The sequence below is a fragment of the Cenococcum geophilum genome, assembly GCF_001692895.1.
Source record: "Cenococcum geophilum 1.58 unplaced genomic scaffold K441scaffold_45, whole genome shotgun sequence".
NCBI classification, from domain to species: domain Eukaryota; kingdom Fungi; phylum Ascomycota; class Dothideomycetes; order Gloniales; family Gloniaceae; genus Cenococcum; species Cenococcum geophilum.
Window position 1 is genome coordinate 230,790 of NW_027137603.1, and position 18,261 is coordinate 249,050.

General features: G+C 37.9%; 3 protein-coding genes across 3 annotated transcripts; 1 reads left to right on the top strand and 2 right to left on the bottom strand.

The window, feature by feature from the left end:
- Positions 1-11,479: 11,479 nt before the first annotated feature.
- On the top strand, positions 11,480-11,807 carry K441DRAFT_233315 (uncharacterized protein). Its single transcript, XM_067640660.1, has 2 exons — positions 11,480-11,590; positions 11,644-11,807. Exons 1-2 carry the CDS (start codon positions 11,513-11,515, stop codon positions 11,728-11,730), a joined length of 165 nt encoding a protein of 54 aa, XP_067500205.1. The 5' UTR covers positions 11,480-11,512; the 3' UTR covers positions 11,731-11,807.
- Positions 11,808-13,245: 1,438 nt separating this feature from the next.
- Positions 13,246-13,416, bottom strand: K441DRAFT_577996 (uncharacterized protein; the record flags this gene model as incomplete). The annotated part of the gene is made up of 1 exon (XM_067644275.1): positions 13,246-13,416. A coding segment is annotated over one exon (171 nt), but the record flags the coding sequence as incomplete, so codon positions are not given.
- Positions 13,417-13,692: 276 nt separating this feature from the next.
- Positions 13,693-14,244, bottom strand: K441DRAFT_578372 (uncharacterized protein; the record flags this gene model as incomplete). The annotated part of the gene is made up of 2 exons (XM_067644286.1): positions 13,693-13,863; positions 14,131-14,244. Coding segments are annotated over 2 exons (285 nt in total), but the record flags the coding sequence as incomplete, so codon positions are not given.
- Between the last annotated feature and the right edge of the window lie 4,017 nt (positions 14,245-18,261).

The following is an 18,261-nucleotide window of genomic DNA, read 5'->3' on the forward strand; positions in this document are numbered from 1 at the left end:
AGAGAGCAGTATAGAGACCGATTTGGGGATCTATTATATATATTAGGAGGCTACTTAAGCAGATGAGAAGGAGGCAGGAATATTAACGGCCCAATTAAACGCTGGAAGCCAGATATTAGCGTAGTTAAAGCTACAATCGAATTCACAAAGGAGACTAGACGTTTATACCTAAGTATATAAGACGCAGAAAGTATAGAAGCTAACATTAATAAGTAAAGACTCTTAAGAATCCCTCCTCCAATTATCTAACCAAATATACCGCGAGCCTTATCTACACATACCTCCACTAGTGCGTTACCGATTAAGAAGCGCATAACGCTAGAATAGCCCTGCGGATATAAGGCGTCGAAAACTACTTACCTGGGCTCGCCTCTAAACTTTAACTTTCTTTTAATAGTAACGTATTACTTTCCTTTATTTCCTTAGTTAAGTATAATATTAGGTAATAGATATATAGTTCTTATAGTTGGCTTCTAAACTAGAGCATACATATTAATAGCAGGAAGTATTTAGTTAGCGCTCTATAACGGCCTATACCCTAAATAGTATATGGCTATAATAAAATATATATATATATATACATATGTCGAGATGGAGGAAGTGGGAATAAAGTGTAGGTGAAAAGTTTTAGTAAGTGCTGACCGATCTAAGCGGCAATTAAGCCCCAGCCACGTGTAGCGGAGTTAGTGTTTTGGGTACCCCACAATACGCCGCTTCGGAAGCGGATTAAACTCCTTGCTCCGCAGCTAAGCGGGGTTACGAAACCTTACTACCAAATGATTCGATATTATAATAATTAAGGGGGAATCTGTGCTAAAGTCTCTTATCTAATGCTAAGGTGTCTAATATGATTGTTACGAATTACGAGTGAAAACTTATGTTTTTATTCTGACGAAGAGCTTCTTATTAATGTATTTTTATACTCTAGGTCATTATCTACTATACGCTTCAATGCTCTCTCCTCTTGATTAATATACCTCGCTTTATTGCTAGAAGCGATATAATCTAGAGGTATCTCTAATCTTTTCCGCTTCTTAAGTCTAGGAGCCATTAAATGCTTGCTAAGTAATCCCAGCTATCGTACCTTAGTCTCCGCCGTGGTAAGGTACTGGTAGAGTTATTGGGCAGAGATTACTAATCCTAGATCCTAATCTCCAATCTTACCCTGTATAAGTTCTTTATAAGCAAAGTCTATAAGTTTAAGTTAAAGGCCTAGATAATTAGTAGGATTTCCTTAGTTGTTGCGGAACGCCTATAAAGAATATCAGATATTAGATAAAAGAGCGTCGTTTTAAAATAGAGTATACCTTATCTATAACTTCTTAAACTACTTTTAATTTATCTCTATTAGTAGTATAGAATATACAAGTTTACTATACCAATAACATCGCCTTGCGCGACTACTTCCTGCCGTATTTAATGTCTAAGCCAATAATAACCTATACGCTCGCATCTAAATCTAGAAGATAGTCTTCGGCTAGCCTACCTAACCTCTTCCTCTTTTGTAAATATATAACTTTAATTATAACGCTAGGATATTATACATTATCGTGCTAGAAAGAGGCGTCCGGCTTATATTTTAACTTTATGCTAGGCGAAGCGCCGTTAACTAGAAAATAAATCTCGGTAGAACGGGCTGGCCGCACCTTCTGCGCGAAAAGGGCTGCCTTGTCTGACCCGTTGCGAATTACCTTTAGCTAACTTTAAATTGTGTCCTTAATACTATTAATAAAGAGCTTATATATACTAGTCGGCATACAGATAACAAGTCGGTGGCTTCTTACGTTATAGTTATACCTGTCCGATTTCCATCATCAGCTACGCCTGTATTATTCTTTAAGGCTATGTACCGTATCTTATCCTTAGCATACCTAAATAGCGCCTCGTCTCGCCTAAGCTGACGCTTTATATTATTATACTCTCCTTATAAAAGCTGAAATTCTGTCTATGGGTGTTCCTTAATATGTCTTCCAGCTTTAATATCTTTAAAAAGCGCAATAAGTCGGGGAGCTTAGGTAAAGGCTTTCTTGTTAATTGGCGGAGGCGTTAAAGGCGCGCTTACGAAGCTTAAAGGCGGTGTAATATGCCGATTATCTTTTATAGGAGTCTGCGACGTAGACATAGCCGTATGTTATGCTATAAGTTAGGCCGCATTGCGAAGTTAAACGGTGACCGTCGCGAAAACTGGTTGGGGTTTGGCGGTTCCTTACGCTTCAAGTTAACTCAGCAACCGTGCCACTAAACAGCCGAGCAGCACACAAAAGCGTTGGTGGGGACTGTGGCGTGTGGATGCGGCAGTGCTTTACCGCTATAACGCCACGCCCAAAACACTTGGTTCCAACGCCAACTACTTTTTAAGGTTGAAAAATAGAGAATATAGAGGAAATGGGCAACTATAGACCCTTATAAGGGTGTAGCCAGAGCGGGTCGGCACCCTCCCTACTAGCGCCGGCATAACGTTAAAGTAAATTCACACAGCATCGGAACCCTCAACAAAGGGCAAGACGGTTTTCAAGTCACTTGCAAAAGGGATTAGCAGACATGTTTTTTAAGCCCTAATTCAAAAAGCTTCTTTGAAGGAAAAGGGTAGTGATTATAGGCATAAAGCAGGTGCTAAGAAAGTACTAATAGTAGATATATGAAAATGAAAATAACTTTAACACTATAAAGAAGAAGCTGTTTCTGTATAAAGAGCCCTATAGACCTAGTATGCCGGACAAGTTCCTATATAATAGATCCTATAGGCTTAAAGAACTAAAGAAATTCCTATAAGAGAAGCCTAATGAATTTGGTGACAAGTAGAAGTCCTATTATACTTCCTCCTAACCCTTTCCTATTATATTAATAGAGGTATATAATCCCACTTAGTAGATTGCAATAGATGGAATAAGCGCTAAAGAGTATACACTAGATATTATTCTTTAACTCTTTAATATATAAATCTATAAGCCCACTAACCTTAAACACGACTGGTACTTACTTAGGATGTAAGTGTTTAAGCTTAGAAAGAAACTTATAGAGTTTAGGGTTATTATTATATATTAGTTGTCCTTTATTGGTAATACAGTGAATAAAATCTTCTGCCCGTATTAAGAGACTTAAGAGATTATTATAAATTATATAGAGCTCGGAAGAGGTCAAGCTAAAAGAGACGAAAGTGTAGGTTTTAGAACATAGACAGACCACTAGGCGTTTTACAGGCATTCTATAATTTCTTATTAAATTTCTACTTTATTCTTCCGTATAGTATTACACTTATAGAGTCTTACCTATTAAATTACGCCAAATCCTAAGTTCTCTATTATCACTCGATAATCCATTATCGTCACTCCGGCTTAGTTTATCAATATTGGTAGTATTAATTCGCCCTTCTACTAGGTCACTTTAGCGTAATCTGTTAATAGAGTGGCTAGAAGTCTGTAGCTTATTACTATCATTTAAAACTACCGTCTCTTTATTACTATCTTTATTACTATCCTCTTTTTATCCTTAATTATAAGGTGTGAAATATATAACGCTAGGGTAGTATATATAGATCGTTTCCTAAGCTCTTCCTGCAGACCTATGAGAATTATTAGCAATCTAATTTAGGTTTGTCTGAGGCATATATATAATAGGACTTATTTAACGAGCACAGAAAAGAACTATATTTTAGTAAGGCTTAGTATTTAGGGAAAAGCTAGCTTGATCTGAGGACATTTTAAGGTAAGGTGAATGCTACCTTTATAATATTTCCTCTACTGCTTAGCTAAGCTAAGACTAAGTTTAGAAAGAGAGATTAATATTACCTAAATAAGGCGAAGTATATTAGCGGCCCCTTTACCCTAAAGCTGGCGTATAATATCCGTTGGCTATAATTACTTCTTACTTGGTGTACTGTTTATGCCTAAAAGCGTAGGCTGCTAGACTAAATCTAACGGTAGCTGTTTAAATTAAAGGAGGCATTGCTAGGGGTAATTATTGGCTAAGCTGTTACTAAATATAAATACCTAACTAAAATATATTATATTAGTGCGGAAGAACTAACGCACTAGTCTCTAGCTTTGTAAGCAGTGCTTAGCTGTTATTATTTATTAGATTATAAGTAGTCTTAATGCTCTAGCTCTTGTTAGTATTAATATAAAGAAGCTTATATAAACACCGCATACTTTAACGGCTGGAGAAGTTTATATGAATTTGTTAACTAGGATTGTGTAAGTTACTCTAAGATTGATATTTCTGCCTAAATCCATATGACGTGGGTGAAAGTAATGCCGCCTTCTAAGCGCTGTACTATGTTTTTAAGGCATGTAGTATAAGTAAGGAGTTAGGAGATAAAGCTGCGGCGTATTTAGCCACCTTTGACGTAACTGAGAAGAAGTTTAGGAATATAGTTTCTACTCTATTTGGAACCGGATAAGGGCTTCTGTATACTAGTGTTTAGGGGTAGCCCTAATAGTTGATTATTGTTTAAAGTTGATGATCCGGCCAAGCTAAGTTTTACGCTTAGAATTAAATAGGGGATTTATTTGATATTATAAGAAGAAGCTTAGATACTGGATGCTAGTAGAGGTATTAGCCCCCTAAATACCTAGAAGCTATAGGTAGTAAAGAGATTATCCTATAACTATTAATATGACTTAGTATTGCGGCGAAGCAGCTTGCGTAATTTAATATTTTTAGATTAGAGCTGTGCTTCTAGCGTTAGTCCTACGAGGGCATAAAGGGCGCTATTGCGTAGTTTTTTTTGCTTTATAGTACTTATAATTCCTAATTCTTTTATACTAGCCCTAAGCTCTTACCAGCTATGCTTTCTCTAGTTAAGGACCACTCGCAGCCGTCTAATTTTAGATAGGTGGGAATACTATCTTTACCTGCCCTAATATCCGGAATGGAAATTTCGTATCCTTACGACACCTAAGAGTATAAGGATGTGTATATCTTGGGAATAGACTATACGGAAAGCCATAGTAAGGCCAGCCCTATATTTTAAGTTTGGCTTATTAATCTTCTTACCTAATAATAGGCTCGTCTGACCCCGCGAATATAGTCGCTAATGTTGAGTACGTTTTTTTAATACCTTCTAGTAAGATAGCCGGATAATTATAGATCTTTCAATTACACTAATAGCTAAGTAGGTGACGATAAAGCCCACTTTATGGATGTTTCTAATAATAGCTTAGATTATAAAAGCGAAGATAAACAGCCTATTAGATTCCTAAGAAGACCAAACTAAATTTTAGAAGGCGTAATTAAAAACGGTGCACTTAAATACTGGGTAGAGTGGAAGCCTAGGCTGACGAGCATTAGAGCCACGGAGAGAAATAAGAATTTAAGGTATTGCTCGGTTTATATTATGGATGGAGTAGTAGTTTTATGCTAGAAGCCTATTAAAGAGCCTATAACTAACCTAATGTCCTATAAACTTTAATCTTATTATAAAAAGAATCTTAGTAAGTTTATTAAGTATATTATAAGGTTCCGAGAGCTTAGAGAGGCGCTTAAAAAGAAAGACAGAAAAACACTTATGGCTTTAGTAGATAAGAGTGGAATATAGAAGGGACTTAGATTAACCTCACGAAACGCCATTAATAAAAGTAGTAAAAAAGAGATTAACGGCAAATCTTTAAAAGCGAAAGAGAAGTAGAGATTACCCCTAAATATATGGCGTGTAGTGGGCTTAGGCCTAAATAATTTGGGAATAGAACTTTCTCCTATAGTACTTTAATAGTTTTTAAATAATTATTAAGTATTTCTAGTTACTGTTAAGCAATTTAATTATTTCCTATATATAATACGTTTTAGTCTTATTTATCCTACTATTTCTTAGGAATATCCTAATATAAGTGGGAATAGCTGGAGGTTCTAAGGGCTCTTAAGCAAGGCTTATAAAGCAGAATAATATATACTATATATGCTATATAACTATAGAAAAGAGTTTATTAAAAGGCGGAACATTAGATAGTTAGACAAAGGTTAAGCTTAGGTCTACGTCCTTACTGCTAGTGAATTCCGCCTGCTAAGACCACCTGGACTAGACGAGGTCTCTAAACTAGGTTAGGCATATTTATTCTTAAATATAAAAATCAAAAGCACTTAATAAATGTTATAGGCTTTTATAGCAGAAGCAGTTGTTCTAGTACGTTTGATAGCACTGCCTAAGATAACAACTTTCTTGCTAATGCTTTCTAAAATATTTAAGTTAGGACTAGGACTAGATAGTTAGTACAAGCTCTATTAATTTCCTTATATTAGTGCTATTTGCGTTGTCTTATCTGCTATAATGGATAAGTAAACGCACCTACTTACTTATAACGGATCTTAACTATAGTCCCTTAAGCTAGCTGGTCTACAAAGAGCGCGCCACGCGTTTACGGATCATAAAACAAATTTTCTACTCTGAGTTCCCTTACGGAGATCCTATCTAGTACTAGCTAGCATTTACCCCGCCATTAGAAACTCTTAGCATCTACCCCATATACTATCCTGTAGCGAAAGTACGTTTAAACACTAACCTCTCCCTTTATTCGCGTTTAAAAATTAAACGCCTCTTAAACGTATGTATGTATATATGTATAATCTATTATAGCCATATACTATCTAGGGTATAGGCCGTTACTAAGCGCTAACTAGAGTAAACTAATACAAATTATACCTGCTTTAATTTAGTAGCTAACTATAAGGGCTATTTCTCCTTCCTTTTACGCTGTAATTAATATAGGAAATAAAGAGAGAGTATATAAACCTAAGAGATAAAGAGCGTATATATATGTTGAAATTCCATCCTATAACCTACCCGTATCCGCCTATACCCTTAAGGAGCGCCTCCCTAGCCTCTATTACCGATAACTGCAATAGCTGCTTCCCTTAGTAGCAGTTTACTAAGTTATATTATTCTTAAACGGCCTAATACTAATAAGCAGGTTAAGAGGGCGGCGGCAATTACGTATTAAGGCGAGATCTAAAACAAAATTTAATAGAGAATAAGAATAGGGACCCGGTTACCTATGCTACTAAATTATAAGAATCCTGTCCTTCTCTTTCCTATATACTGGGCATTTACGGTATAAGGCTTAGTGTGGGCCTTAGCAGTTTACGTAGCGCAGGTTTACTGTCTTATACTAGAGATAACCTTCCTAGCCACACATATCGTATATATTGGGTCATATATAGTCTCTAGCTCTATATCTAAACCTTTTACATTTAAAACATGCCACTAGAGTGCGTCGCTCTTTAAATAGCGATACTACAATCGTACCTCCACTAAACGACACACTATCTATCCTAAGAAGCTTCTCCGTGTCCTCCTTTGTTGCTACCTTAATAACCACTAACACATGCTAGCTACTAGGCCTTAGTCTTCCGAGCCATCTCATTATATATACCTCCACCCCATTCTCCTCCCTAAACCGCTCTATAGCTAATTTACTTACTTTCCCACTATTAATATTTATTGCTAGAGCCACTTTAACCTAGTCCGCTTTAACTGTATACTACTTAGGTCCGATAAGCCTCGCCCTAGGGATATACGGTTTAAGCTACTATATAGTTATCTACCGGAACGCGGCCTCTTTATCCTTTTCCACTAAGAATTTAATAACGCTTATATTATCATTCGCTCGCTATACGCGGAAGTCCTTAACTATAGCCCCCGTAAGTCTCTTAACATCACTTATACCCTACATAATAGTTTATTTTACCACCTCTATATTCACTATCTTCTCTATCACTCCCTATCCCGCTTAGCTAATATTAATCACTAGCTAACCGTTGGGCTCCTTATAAGGGTCCCCAGCGCTTATTATTCGCAAAAGTTATCCCTAATCCTGCTACGCCTCTACTAGCCGCTACTGACGCCCATAATTATATTAATGGAGGCGATACTAAAAAATTATTAAACTGCGTTCGGAGAGAACGGATCTCCTCCTAAAGTTCGGCGTATTGGCTCTTAAGGCTCTGCTGTTCTAAGTAGATCTCTACAAGGTCGTCTTAGACGCTTTTGATAATGCTGTTCTAGTTCATAATAACGCTACTCTGCTATGTTATAATCTCTTTCAGATTTGTGATAAGCCTCGCGATTTCCTCTAAGTTAGTGCTTCTTCCCTCGCGTTTAGGTGAGACGGAGACGCTTGCGGTAGGGAATGGGGGTAGTCCATTCTGCGTTGATCGTGGCGCGATTGTTTGTGTTTTTAGCGACTGCTAGGCCTCTAGCGCCTTCGCGCTCGGTTTCCTTGTACGTCCTCTTATTGGAGCTGCTGGCGTGGCCAGAGAACGCCTCTTAAACAAGGGTGTGGCCAGAGCGGGTCGGCACCCTCCCTGCTAGCGCCTGTAGATGGCAGCATCGTGACGATGGTTCTGGAAGAGTCCTCTACATTCTTTCCTGCTTACATAAGCAGATTCCCTTTATTTCCATCTTACCTCAGCGAGCTCAGACGTGAATTTAATTGGAGCGGATGTTCCTTCGGCCCGTCAGCAAGCTAACTAACATCCACCAAAATCACGTCTAAGGCACTTTGGCGAGATTTGTTAAAATTATAACCAAAATCTTAATTTTGGCGATTTTATAAGGGGATTTCCTCCACGATATAATAAAATAAAGTCTTCAGAAGTTCATAGATGAATTTTAGGAGGCTACTTTACATATTAAATATTTTAGAATTATATTGTTCCCTTCCAAATCTAAGATTAATTTCGTTAAAGTTGAAATTCCCGTTGTTAAAACTATGAGCTTCTTTTGTATAGGCCTATATGGGCCTATATAAAGGTATAAAAAGCCTAAAATCTTATAATTTATAGAGCTAGATCTCCTGAGTAATTTAATATAATTTTTACCTTAAAAGACGCTGTAGGGATGTTGATCAATTTTGTTGGGGTTTATGAGTTTTCCTTACTAAAAAAGCTCGTGCTTCTATACAAATCTCGCCAAAGCGCCTCAGACTAAGAAATCGATCAAATATCCGAAGGAGATTAGCGCGCCAGCGTAATCGATTTCTTAGTCTAAGCTTCTGAGGTAAGTTTCCATCTTGGTCGACATCCATAAGCAATTGCTTATGACTTATAGGTATAGGCCTATATAAAGGCCTATATTTGTTGTAGATAGATTCTATATATAGATTCATTCATTCCAATATTATCTAGTTTATTACATCGAAATGCGTTCTAGTAATATGGCAAACAGGAGCTTGCTATACCCTAACTTTTAGCGTGAAAAAGGCATTGCCTTATTCCTGTCCTTCGTTCTTCACTAGTAAATAAGATCTATATGCTATATGCGATAAAGACCGTTCCAAGCTGGTAATCTCAAGCCGATCTATATTACTCAAATGCCTAGGTCTTTAGCGCCCTTTATTGTCGGTGTGTCTTAAAGACAGTATATACTGCTTAGGAGGCACGCTTTATATAGCGTATTCCGCTAGATATAGTTATACCTACTGTAAGTAGTAGGCTAGCGCCTGTTCGCATACAATCCGATCTGGGTAATCCTCGGCCAGCGTGCTTTCTTCAATCTTAACCACCTGCTCTAGCAGCTTTACAGCCTCCTTAACTTGCCCATTCGCCCCGTAAGTAATAGCAATTGGCTAGTATAGCGTATATAGATGGAGATAATGCAGAAACAGGTAATTCTTTACCTGGTCGCCCTTGGAGATAAATGCAACTCCTATAGAGGTTTAGAGAGGACTAAATTATTATAAAATAAATCGCAAGCATTGAAAATAGGTTATACTAATATTTAGAGTTTTTAAATCGCTGTGTGGATTTTAATTAATTAATTAGTATTGTACGTTATAAAGGTTTAAAGGTATACGTGGGTGGAGGCACTCCTAGCATAAACAACCTTGCCTTTACTTGGAGAGGACTTAGACGAAATATAGAGACTCTTAAATTAACGGAAGAATCTATAAACCCGGATCTTAGGCCCTGCTTATCCTAGTACTATTCCTTCCTCTATAATATTGACTAGGTAGCAGGCGGAGAAGGTAAAGGTTAGTGCCTTAGGCATTAGGGATATACGTTAAAGACTTTCGCAGTTATAAACATCATGTAGATAAAAGCGTTTATTAGTTTTGGGCGCCTTAATATCTAAGGCAATAATACCACTTGCAACCAGCTGAAAGCCCCTTACCGTTCTCCACGAAAGTGCGCATTAAATAACAACTGCATTACGGTTATTAACGGGAAATCTTGCTGTAACACCATTCTCTTAGTATAAAAGCTCTATATAATCTAACTTTATAGAGATAAGCTTCTTTCTACCCCAACCTTAATAGCAGATCTAACTTAGTTATACTACATCGCAAAATAACCGTCGACCTTTCGTCCCTACCATCTAATGTATAAAAAAGTCAAAGTGAGGCTAGGAGCCTACGATGTCTACACGTTAAGATATATAAGTGCTAGGAGATCTGACCCTCTAACCTCCAACCCTCTAACCTACTTCCTTATAATTACCCGCTTGTTAAACTAGGCACCTAAATAAATATATGGTGCCTACTTAAGGGGATCTCTAACAAAGCTTGAGCGAACCTGTAATAGAGCCTCGCGTAATACTTCTACCACCGTTTGGTTTGAATCCTCCATATCGCTGTATTTGACAAGATACTTATAGAAGTGCCTCGCCACTCGGATGTACACTTCATCGTCAGCCGACTATAATGATCCTATAACATGTCCAAATCCGGCCACCTGGAAGGCACTCACGAGATAGAGTGCCTTATCAGTAAAGCGCGCAGCCTTTACTTCTGCGGTCGAGCATGCTAACAGATAGGCAATCCATGCTCGCCCGAGGCTTTATTCGTTTGAAATCTGTGAAATAGTTAGCTCGTCGATAGAGAGCCCTAAGGCGTCCCTCTTCTAGAGCAGTAGGTGGCTATTAGAAGGGTTCGCCTGATCTAATAACCCGTAACACGCAAAATAAGTAATGTTAAATCGCTTTATATCTTTCAGCACGCGGTCCGTAGTGGGGCATTCTAGAGTCTCCACCATATAAATATTTCGAATAGTTTCTTGGATAGCCTCCTTCTCGCGATTAACCCTATAAAGTGGCCCATAACTAGGGGTTTCTGGCATAGCAACTACAAGAACTAAGGTTTTGCCGCTTTCAAGGTCAGTACTTCTTATTATACGTGATCTGGAATAGGTGAGTGCCTTAATTGTCGGGGTGTACAAGGGAATCGACTGGCTTAACGTATTCTTAATAGAGTCATTACCGTGATGGCCTGCAGCGTGGAAGGGTAGAGAGCTTGCGATGCCTATGCCAATCCACCATATCCGGGGAAGCTTGTCGACCGCCGATATTTCACCACCTTTCAATTTTGCGAGCACCAAGCTCACACAATCCGTCTATAAGCCAGAGAGGAACTCAATATCATCTTCTTTACTTTCGTTCTGTTCACTTTGTATATCTCTGCCGTAATTCTTTTCATTTTTAACTGCAGCCCGGTACCTTATAAGATCTCATTAGATTCTTCTTAACGCCTTAGACTTAACTAGCTCCGGTAGTGCGATAGCGTAGATATCGGAGGTGGAAACGATAATGGCATGGCTACTAATGTCAGTAGCATTTACAATAACAATTGGTCCTTCTCTAGCAGCATCCTTTAACTCATCCACGGTAGGCGAGAGGAGAAATTGTTCGTAGCCAGGCTACTGACGGATCTGCCCTAGGCACTCCTCTATCTCGTGAGCTGCTGCTATACGCTCTCGAACTATCTGCTCTTGAATAGCAGGTCCCTAAGCGTCGATAACTCGTGATGCCTTGAAGCGAATCGCCTCGTACGTGTTGGCCAAGCTAGGATAGTCCTTTTGTAGTTTAGACAAATCGCTTCGGCTGTTAATTAAGTATTTAAGGATAAGCCCACGTCTAAACTCTAGCTGTTGCAAAGCATTCTTAACGTTATCAACCTTTAGAGAAAGAGAGTAGGAGTTAGTAGCAAGACCTAAGGTTTGTAGAACAGTATACTGTTAATCCTTACGACTGAGATGGCGGCTGTATACGAAGGGGAGAAGTTAGACGGCATGTTGGGCGACTAAGGTGGCGCCTTCCTATTTATCGCGGTCTTAGAGCATTTATATAACGCTATATATAGCTCTAACTCAATTAATAGGAGGTAAAGTTAAATATTTAAATGAGGTTAGAAAGCAGCCTAGAGTAGCGTCTATATCGTCTAAGTTTCCTATCTACTTATATTGGCTTCTAAGTATATTCCTAAGGCCTTTTAGCCAATATGCCCGGTTAGGATAGTCTTTAGGAGTAATGGATACCGCTGCCTTTACTCTTAAAATAGCCGCTTTTAAGTTATCTATATTTCCCATCCGCTTATATTAGTAGAATAGCTTAATCCTAAGGTTGTTTAGAGGTAATGCCCGGTAAAAATGGCCTTTAGAAGTAGCGGATACCGCCTCCTTTACTCTTAAGATGGCCGCTTTTAAGTTATCTATGTTTCCCGTCCGCTTATATTAGCTTAATAGCTTACCCCTAAGGTTATTTAAATATATTGCCCGGTAAAGATAGCCTTTAGAAGTAGCAGATACTACCTCCTCTACTCCTAAGATAGCCGCTTCTAAGTTATCTATGTTTTCCGTCTACTTATATTAGCTTTTAAGTATAATCCTAAGGTTAATTAGCTAACCTACCCAGTTAAAATAGTCTTTAGGAGTAGCAGATACCGTTACCTCTACTCTTAAAATAGCCGCTTCTAAGTTATTTATATTTTCCGTCCGCTTATATTAGTGTAATAATATACCTTTAAGACCGGCTAGCTGACCTACCTAGTTAGGATAGTCTTTAGGAGTAGTAGATACCGCCTCCTTTACTCTTAAAATAGCCGCTTCTAAGTTATCTATGCTTCCCGTTTATTTATATCGGCGTAATAGTATATTCCTAAGGCTGTTTAGCCAAACTGCCTAGTTAAAATAGTCTTTAGGAGTAGTAGATACCGCCTCCTCTATTCTTAAAATAGCCGCTTCTAAGTTATCTATATCCCCTATCCGCTTATATCGACTTAATAGCTTACTCTTAAGGTTTTTTAGCCTACCTGCCTGGTTAGAACGGTCTTTAGGAGTAGTAAACACTACTACCTCTACTCTTAAGATAGCTACTTCTAAGTTATCTATATTTCCTATCCGCTTATATTAGCAGATTAGCTTATCCCTAAGGTTATTTAAATATATTACCCAGTTAGAATAGTCTTTAGGAGTAGTAGATACCGCCTCTTCTGCTCTTAAAATAGCCGCTTCTAAGTTATCTATATTTCCTATCCGTTTATATCAGCTTTTAAGTATATTTCTAAGGTTATCTAGATACCCTACCTGGTAAAGATAGCCTTTAGAAGTAGCAGACACCGCCTTCTTTACTCTTAAAATAGCCGCTTCTAAGTTATCTATATTTCCCGTCCGCTTATATCGGCTTTTAAGCATATTTATAAGGTTGTTTAGTGTAAGTACCTAGTTAGGATAATCTTTAGGAATAGTAAATACCGCTACCTCTCCTTTTAAAATAGCCTCTTCTAAGTTATCTATATTTCCCGTCCGCTTATATTAGCGAGATAGCATAATCCTAAGGTTAATTAGTATAATTGCCTAGTTAGGATAGTCTTGGGGAGTAGCAAACGCCGCCTCCTTTACTCTTAAGATGCCCGCTTTTAAGTCATTTATATTTCCTATCCGCTTATATTAGATTCTAAGGTCACTTTTAAAGTTGCTTAACCAACCTACCTAGTTAGGATAGTCTTTGGGAATAGCAGATACCGCTACCCCTACTCTTAAAATGGCCGCTTTTAAGTTATCTATGTTTCCTATCCGTTTATATTGGCTTTTAAGTATACTCTTAAGGTTGCTTAGCCGACCTACCCGGTTAGAATAATCTTTAGGAGTAGCAGATACTACCTCCTCTACTCTTAAAATAGCCGCTTTTAAGTCATTTATATTTCCTATCTGCTTATATTAGCCTTTAAGCTTACTCCCAAGGTTGCTTAAATATATTGCCCGGTTAAAATAGTCTTAGGGAGTAGCAGATACCGCTTCCTCTGCTCTTAAAATGGCCGCTTCTAAGTTATCTATATTTCTTATCCGCTTATATCGGTTTTTAAGTATATTTCTAAGGTTGTTTAGCCAACCTGCCTAGTTAGGATAGTCTTTAGGAGTAGTAGACACCGCCTCCTCTACTCTTAAAATAGCCGCTTTTAAGTTATCTATATTTCCCATCCGCTTATATCGGCCTTTAAGCGTACTCCTAAGGTTGCTTAAATACATTACCCGGTTAGGATAGCCTTAGAAAGTAGCAGAAACCGCTTCCTTTGCTCTTAAAATGGCCGCTTCTAAGTTATCTATATTTCTCATCCGCTTATATCGGTTTTTAAGTATATTCCTAAGGTTGTTTAGCCGACCTACCTAGTTAGAATAGTCTTTGGGAGTAGCAGACACCACCTCCTCTACTCTTAAGATGGCCGCTTTTAAGTTATTTATATTTCCTATCCGTTTATATTAGCGGGATAGTATAACTCTAAGGTTGCTTAGCTACCTTACCTAGTTAGAATAGTCTTCGGAAGTAGTAGATACTGCATTCTCTGCTCTTAAGATAGCTGCTTCTAAGTCATCCATATTTCCCGTTTACTTATATTAACTTAATAGCGTATTCCCAAAGTTGTTTAGTATACCTACGCGGTTAGAATAGTCTTTAGGTATAATAGCGAGAGCTAGCTCTACCTTAGAGATCGCTTCTGCTATATTATCTTTTTTTAAGGTCCGTTTAAACCAAGCTATAAGTAACTCGTTTAGGATGTATAACTTAGTTACTAAATTAAATATGTCCCTAAATAATATTATAACTGCCTATTTTATAGCCTAAATAGCTTTATCTAGGTCCTTAGTATTTTACGTTTAGCGAAACTAAGTTATAAGTATATGCTATAAGAGATTAACTCTCTTTTTTAGTATCCTATTATCTCTAGCTATTATATCTATAGCTTGTTTTGCTCTTTAGATAGACTCTTTTAAGTACTCCATACTACTAGATTGCAAAAATTAGGTATGGTTTGCTTTTATAAGAATAAATAGCATAGCAGTATTATCTAATAATGGTACGCTAGTAGACAGATCTATAACTTTCCTAAAAGGTGGCTCTTTATATATTAATTAGTTATTGATATTAAGTATATTAATTAATGTATTTAAACTTTATAAGACTGAACTTAATATATAAAAGTAATAGGTAAAGTAAAAATGCTTACTAAGGCAAATCCTACACTATGCCGGCTGCTGTTAAATACAGTAGGGTATGTAAGGGGTAGAGGATATATATTTATAGTTAGATATATAAACCACTTAGGAGCAATAGCCTTATAATTAAGCTTTTACAAAAAAGAAAGCCCTAGGGCTAGATACCTAACAGCTAGCTATTTATACTTTTACCCTAATATCGCTATACAATTGTAGATAAATAAACACTAATAGGTAGAACAGTACTAAGGTTAGGGCTTTCCTACTTAGGGTATAGCCGTATAAATAGGGCTAACCGGCTGCTACAGCCTAACTACTATAGCCTAGCTGAAATGCCTCGCCGTATATAGCCGCGGAGCCTAGCCTAGTAAAGTCATATTCTAGACAGCTAGCGAAAAGAAGCTCACACCTCACTTTACGGACAACTGGCCAATTGTAGGTTGCGCTACTACTGCCTAATAAAAGTTTTCTGTTAGTCCTCTAAGCTTTATTATAGCGATTTAGTCTATTAATCGTATACTTTGACTTTTCAATTTTCCTTATCTGTATATGACGAACTATTAGGCAGTACTTATTAGGTTTGACTTTTACGTAAAAGTCTAATCCCTTAAAGGAGCTGTTTAAGCTATAGAGATAATTAAGCAGTTTCTTTAGGAAGGAACAAACCCTATAGATATTATAATACCTATAGTAAGTACGCCTTCACACCTAAACTCTCGCTATTTAGCTAACACGTCTAATACGTCTGACTTATAACTAATATATACGAATGTAACCTCTAGCCTCGTAAAAATAACAGCTTAGGCAAAGCTAGGAGATTATATATATATCTATACCCCAAAAAGCATCTAGGTTATAACGCTTTATAACTAATTACTTCTTATATCGGCCCGCGATTCCTAGGTTATGTTTTAAGTAGATTCTAATTATCCAGCTATAAGGAATTTTCTCTTATATATACTGCGACGCGCGTATATAAACTAGCTAAGTACTTATATCCCAATCGCCTTCTACAGGCCATTAATAACGTAGATATCTATACCGGGTATTTGCTTAATATAACACTAAATGGCATTGGTCTAGTGGATCCTATAGCTTGTCCAGCTAACATAGCCGTAGTATTTCAACTTTTAGAGCTATTATATATGACGTGTTATCAGCCATTAACTTCCCTACCATAAGAACAGCTAGAAACACTCTACCGCCGCATTCTGGTAGGTATATCTTGTGCTCCACGCGACGAGACCCAATTAGTAACGTTGGCTTATAGTGGACTTATTAATTACAGCTTTGGGCACGACCAGCTTCACCCCCCTCTTTAGTAAAATTATTATTCGCTATATATCCAATTTCGCTTAGTTGCTACTAACTATATATAGCAATCGTAGCGAACGCCTATACTTGGTTGCAAGAACTTCAAACTTCGCGATCGGCCTTCTCCCGTAGTGTCGCGATCTTCGTTAAATATCGTAAGGTTTCCACCCGTACGATATTGCTAAATTTCATCGGCAATTGCAGAGACAGCGTTGTATTCGCGTTTTAGCGGCCACGACGGAGGCGTAGTTAAGGGGGGGAAGAGGAAGAGTACGTCTTTAATTTGATTCCCCTAGCTAACTAAGGCGATTCTCTAGGGCAACCAAAAAGGTCCTTGCGTGCAGGCATATGCGTTCGCTACAATTACTATATACAGTTGGTGGCGATTTGGCGAGCCCGCGTACTGTAGCGAAATAAATTTTTGCTAGAGGCTGTATACGCCCCGGCTATGTATGCCGAAAGGATATACTTAGGCGAGCAAGGTGGAATGATATTTAAAAGTAGCTCCTCCTTTGCAAGTAAAACATGCAATTTGTTGTCAATCCTATCGACACAGCCTGTTTCGTGCTAGTTGTATCTCGCTATGCTAACCGTGCTCTGTTAACTACGCAGCAATTACTATTTCCTCCTCGCTCTAGCCGCCGCTAAAGAGTCTTAATAATAAGAACGACGTGCTAATATTAAAAACCGGCTAGGATTACTAGCTGGTGTTAGCCGGCTCTTAATCGTGGTTAGGTTATGCTCCTACTATTATATCTACTACGGTCATTTATAGCTTGCAACGTTATAGGCTTTATAATATTATCGGCTCGGAAATAGCCCGGGCTCTTAGACTGGCTCTTTATAATACTTCTAAATACGTACGTTATAGTCGGTCTATACTTATAGTATATATAAAAAGTCTATAAGACTATAAGCACCACAAAGCCTTTATTGCAAGAGAAAGGCCATGATAAAATAGGAAACACTTAATCTTACAAACCCTCTATATCATTTTACTCACTCTTTAACTGTATCTTTTGGCTCAGTTAGATTGTTAACATTTATAGTTTTGGATTCCCCTTCCGTAATTACGTAGATGCCGAGTTTGCCCACGACGTTGCTTGGCAAGCTGGCCCATTGGTTAGTTTTTTTATTCGCGAGCATCCTTGTCTAAGCCTTAATATCTTGTTCTTTGTCCCTATAATCTTAGTTAGTAATCTAAATGTTATAGGGTTACTATATTAGTTCGACCAGCAAACGGACGTGTTTATGATTAGCACCAATTATATATTATAACTACGTCTTCGACCGCATCTAGCCGCCATCCACTACTTTGATCTTAGACAGTCTCTTTCCCTAGGATGCCGTTTAACTTAGTCGCCTAGTCCTGTGTCCTCAGGATCTAGTATAAGACTTCTATTAGCCTGACCCTCACTCTTTCTCCGACGACGACGACGTCATTATATAACGGCTTGAGAATTTTAAGCATATCCTCGAGCAGACAAAAGGCTTACGGCTTTATACATTCTTATCGCAGCCTCTATATATCTTATATAATGCTTAAAATGTTTCCAGGGTCGATATATCCTCAGCGGTTTGTATTAACCGTTAACTTTAAAACTCTAGAGAAATCTTCTAAAGGGTTTGCCACTCTTCGTCGTCTCGGCGATAGCTAGAGCGGGTAATTAGAAGGAGACAGAACGTTTATCTAGTAGTTGGCATTAGGACTTTGACAGACGCGCGTATTAGCCAACGCGAGTCCCAGTTAGC

Coding starts and splice junctions, on each gene's coding strand:
- K441DRAFT_233315 (XM_067640660.1), top strand. CDS start 11,513: ATGGCATGGCTACTAATGTCAGTAGCATTTACAATAACAATTGGTCCT. Junction 11,591..11,643: donor CATCCTTTAACTCATCCACG/GTAGGCGAGAGG, acceptor GATCTGCCCTAG/GCACTCCTCTATCTCGTGAG.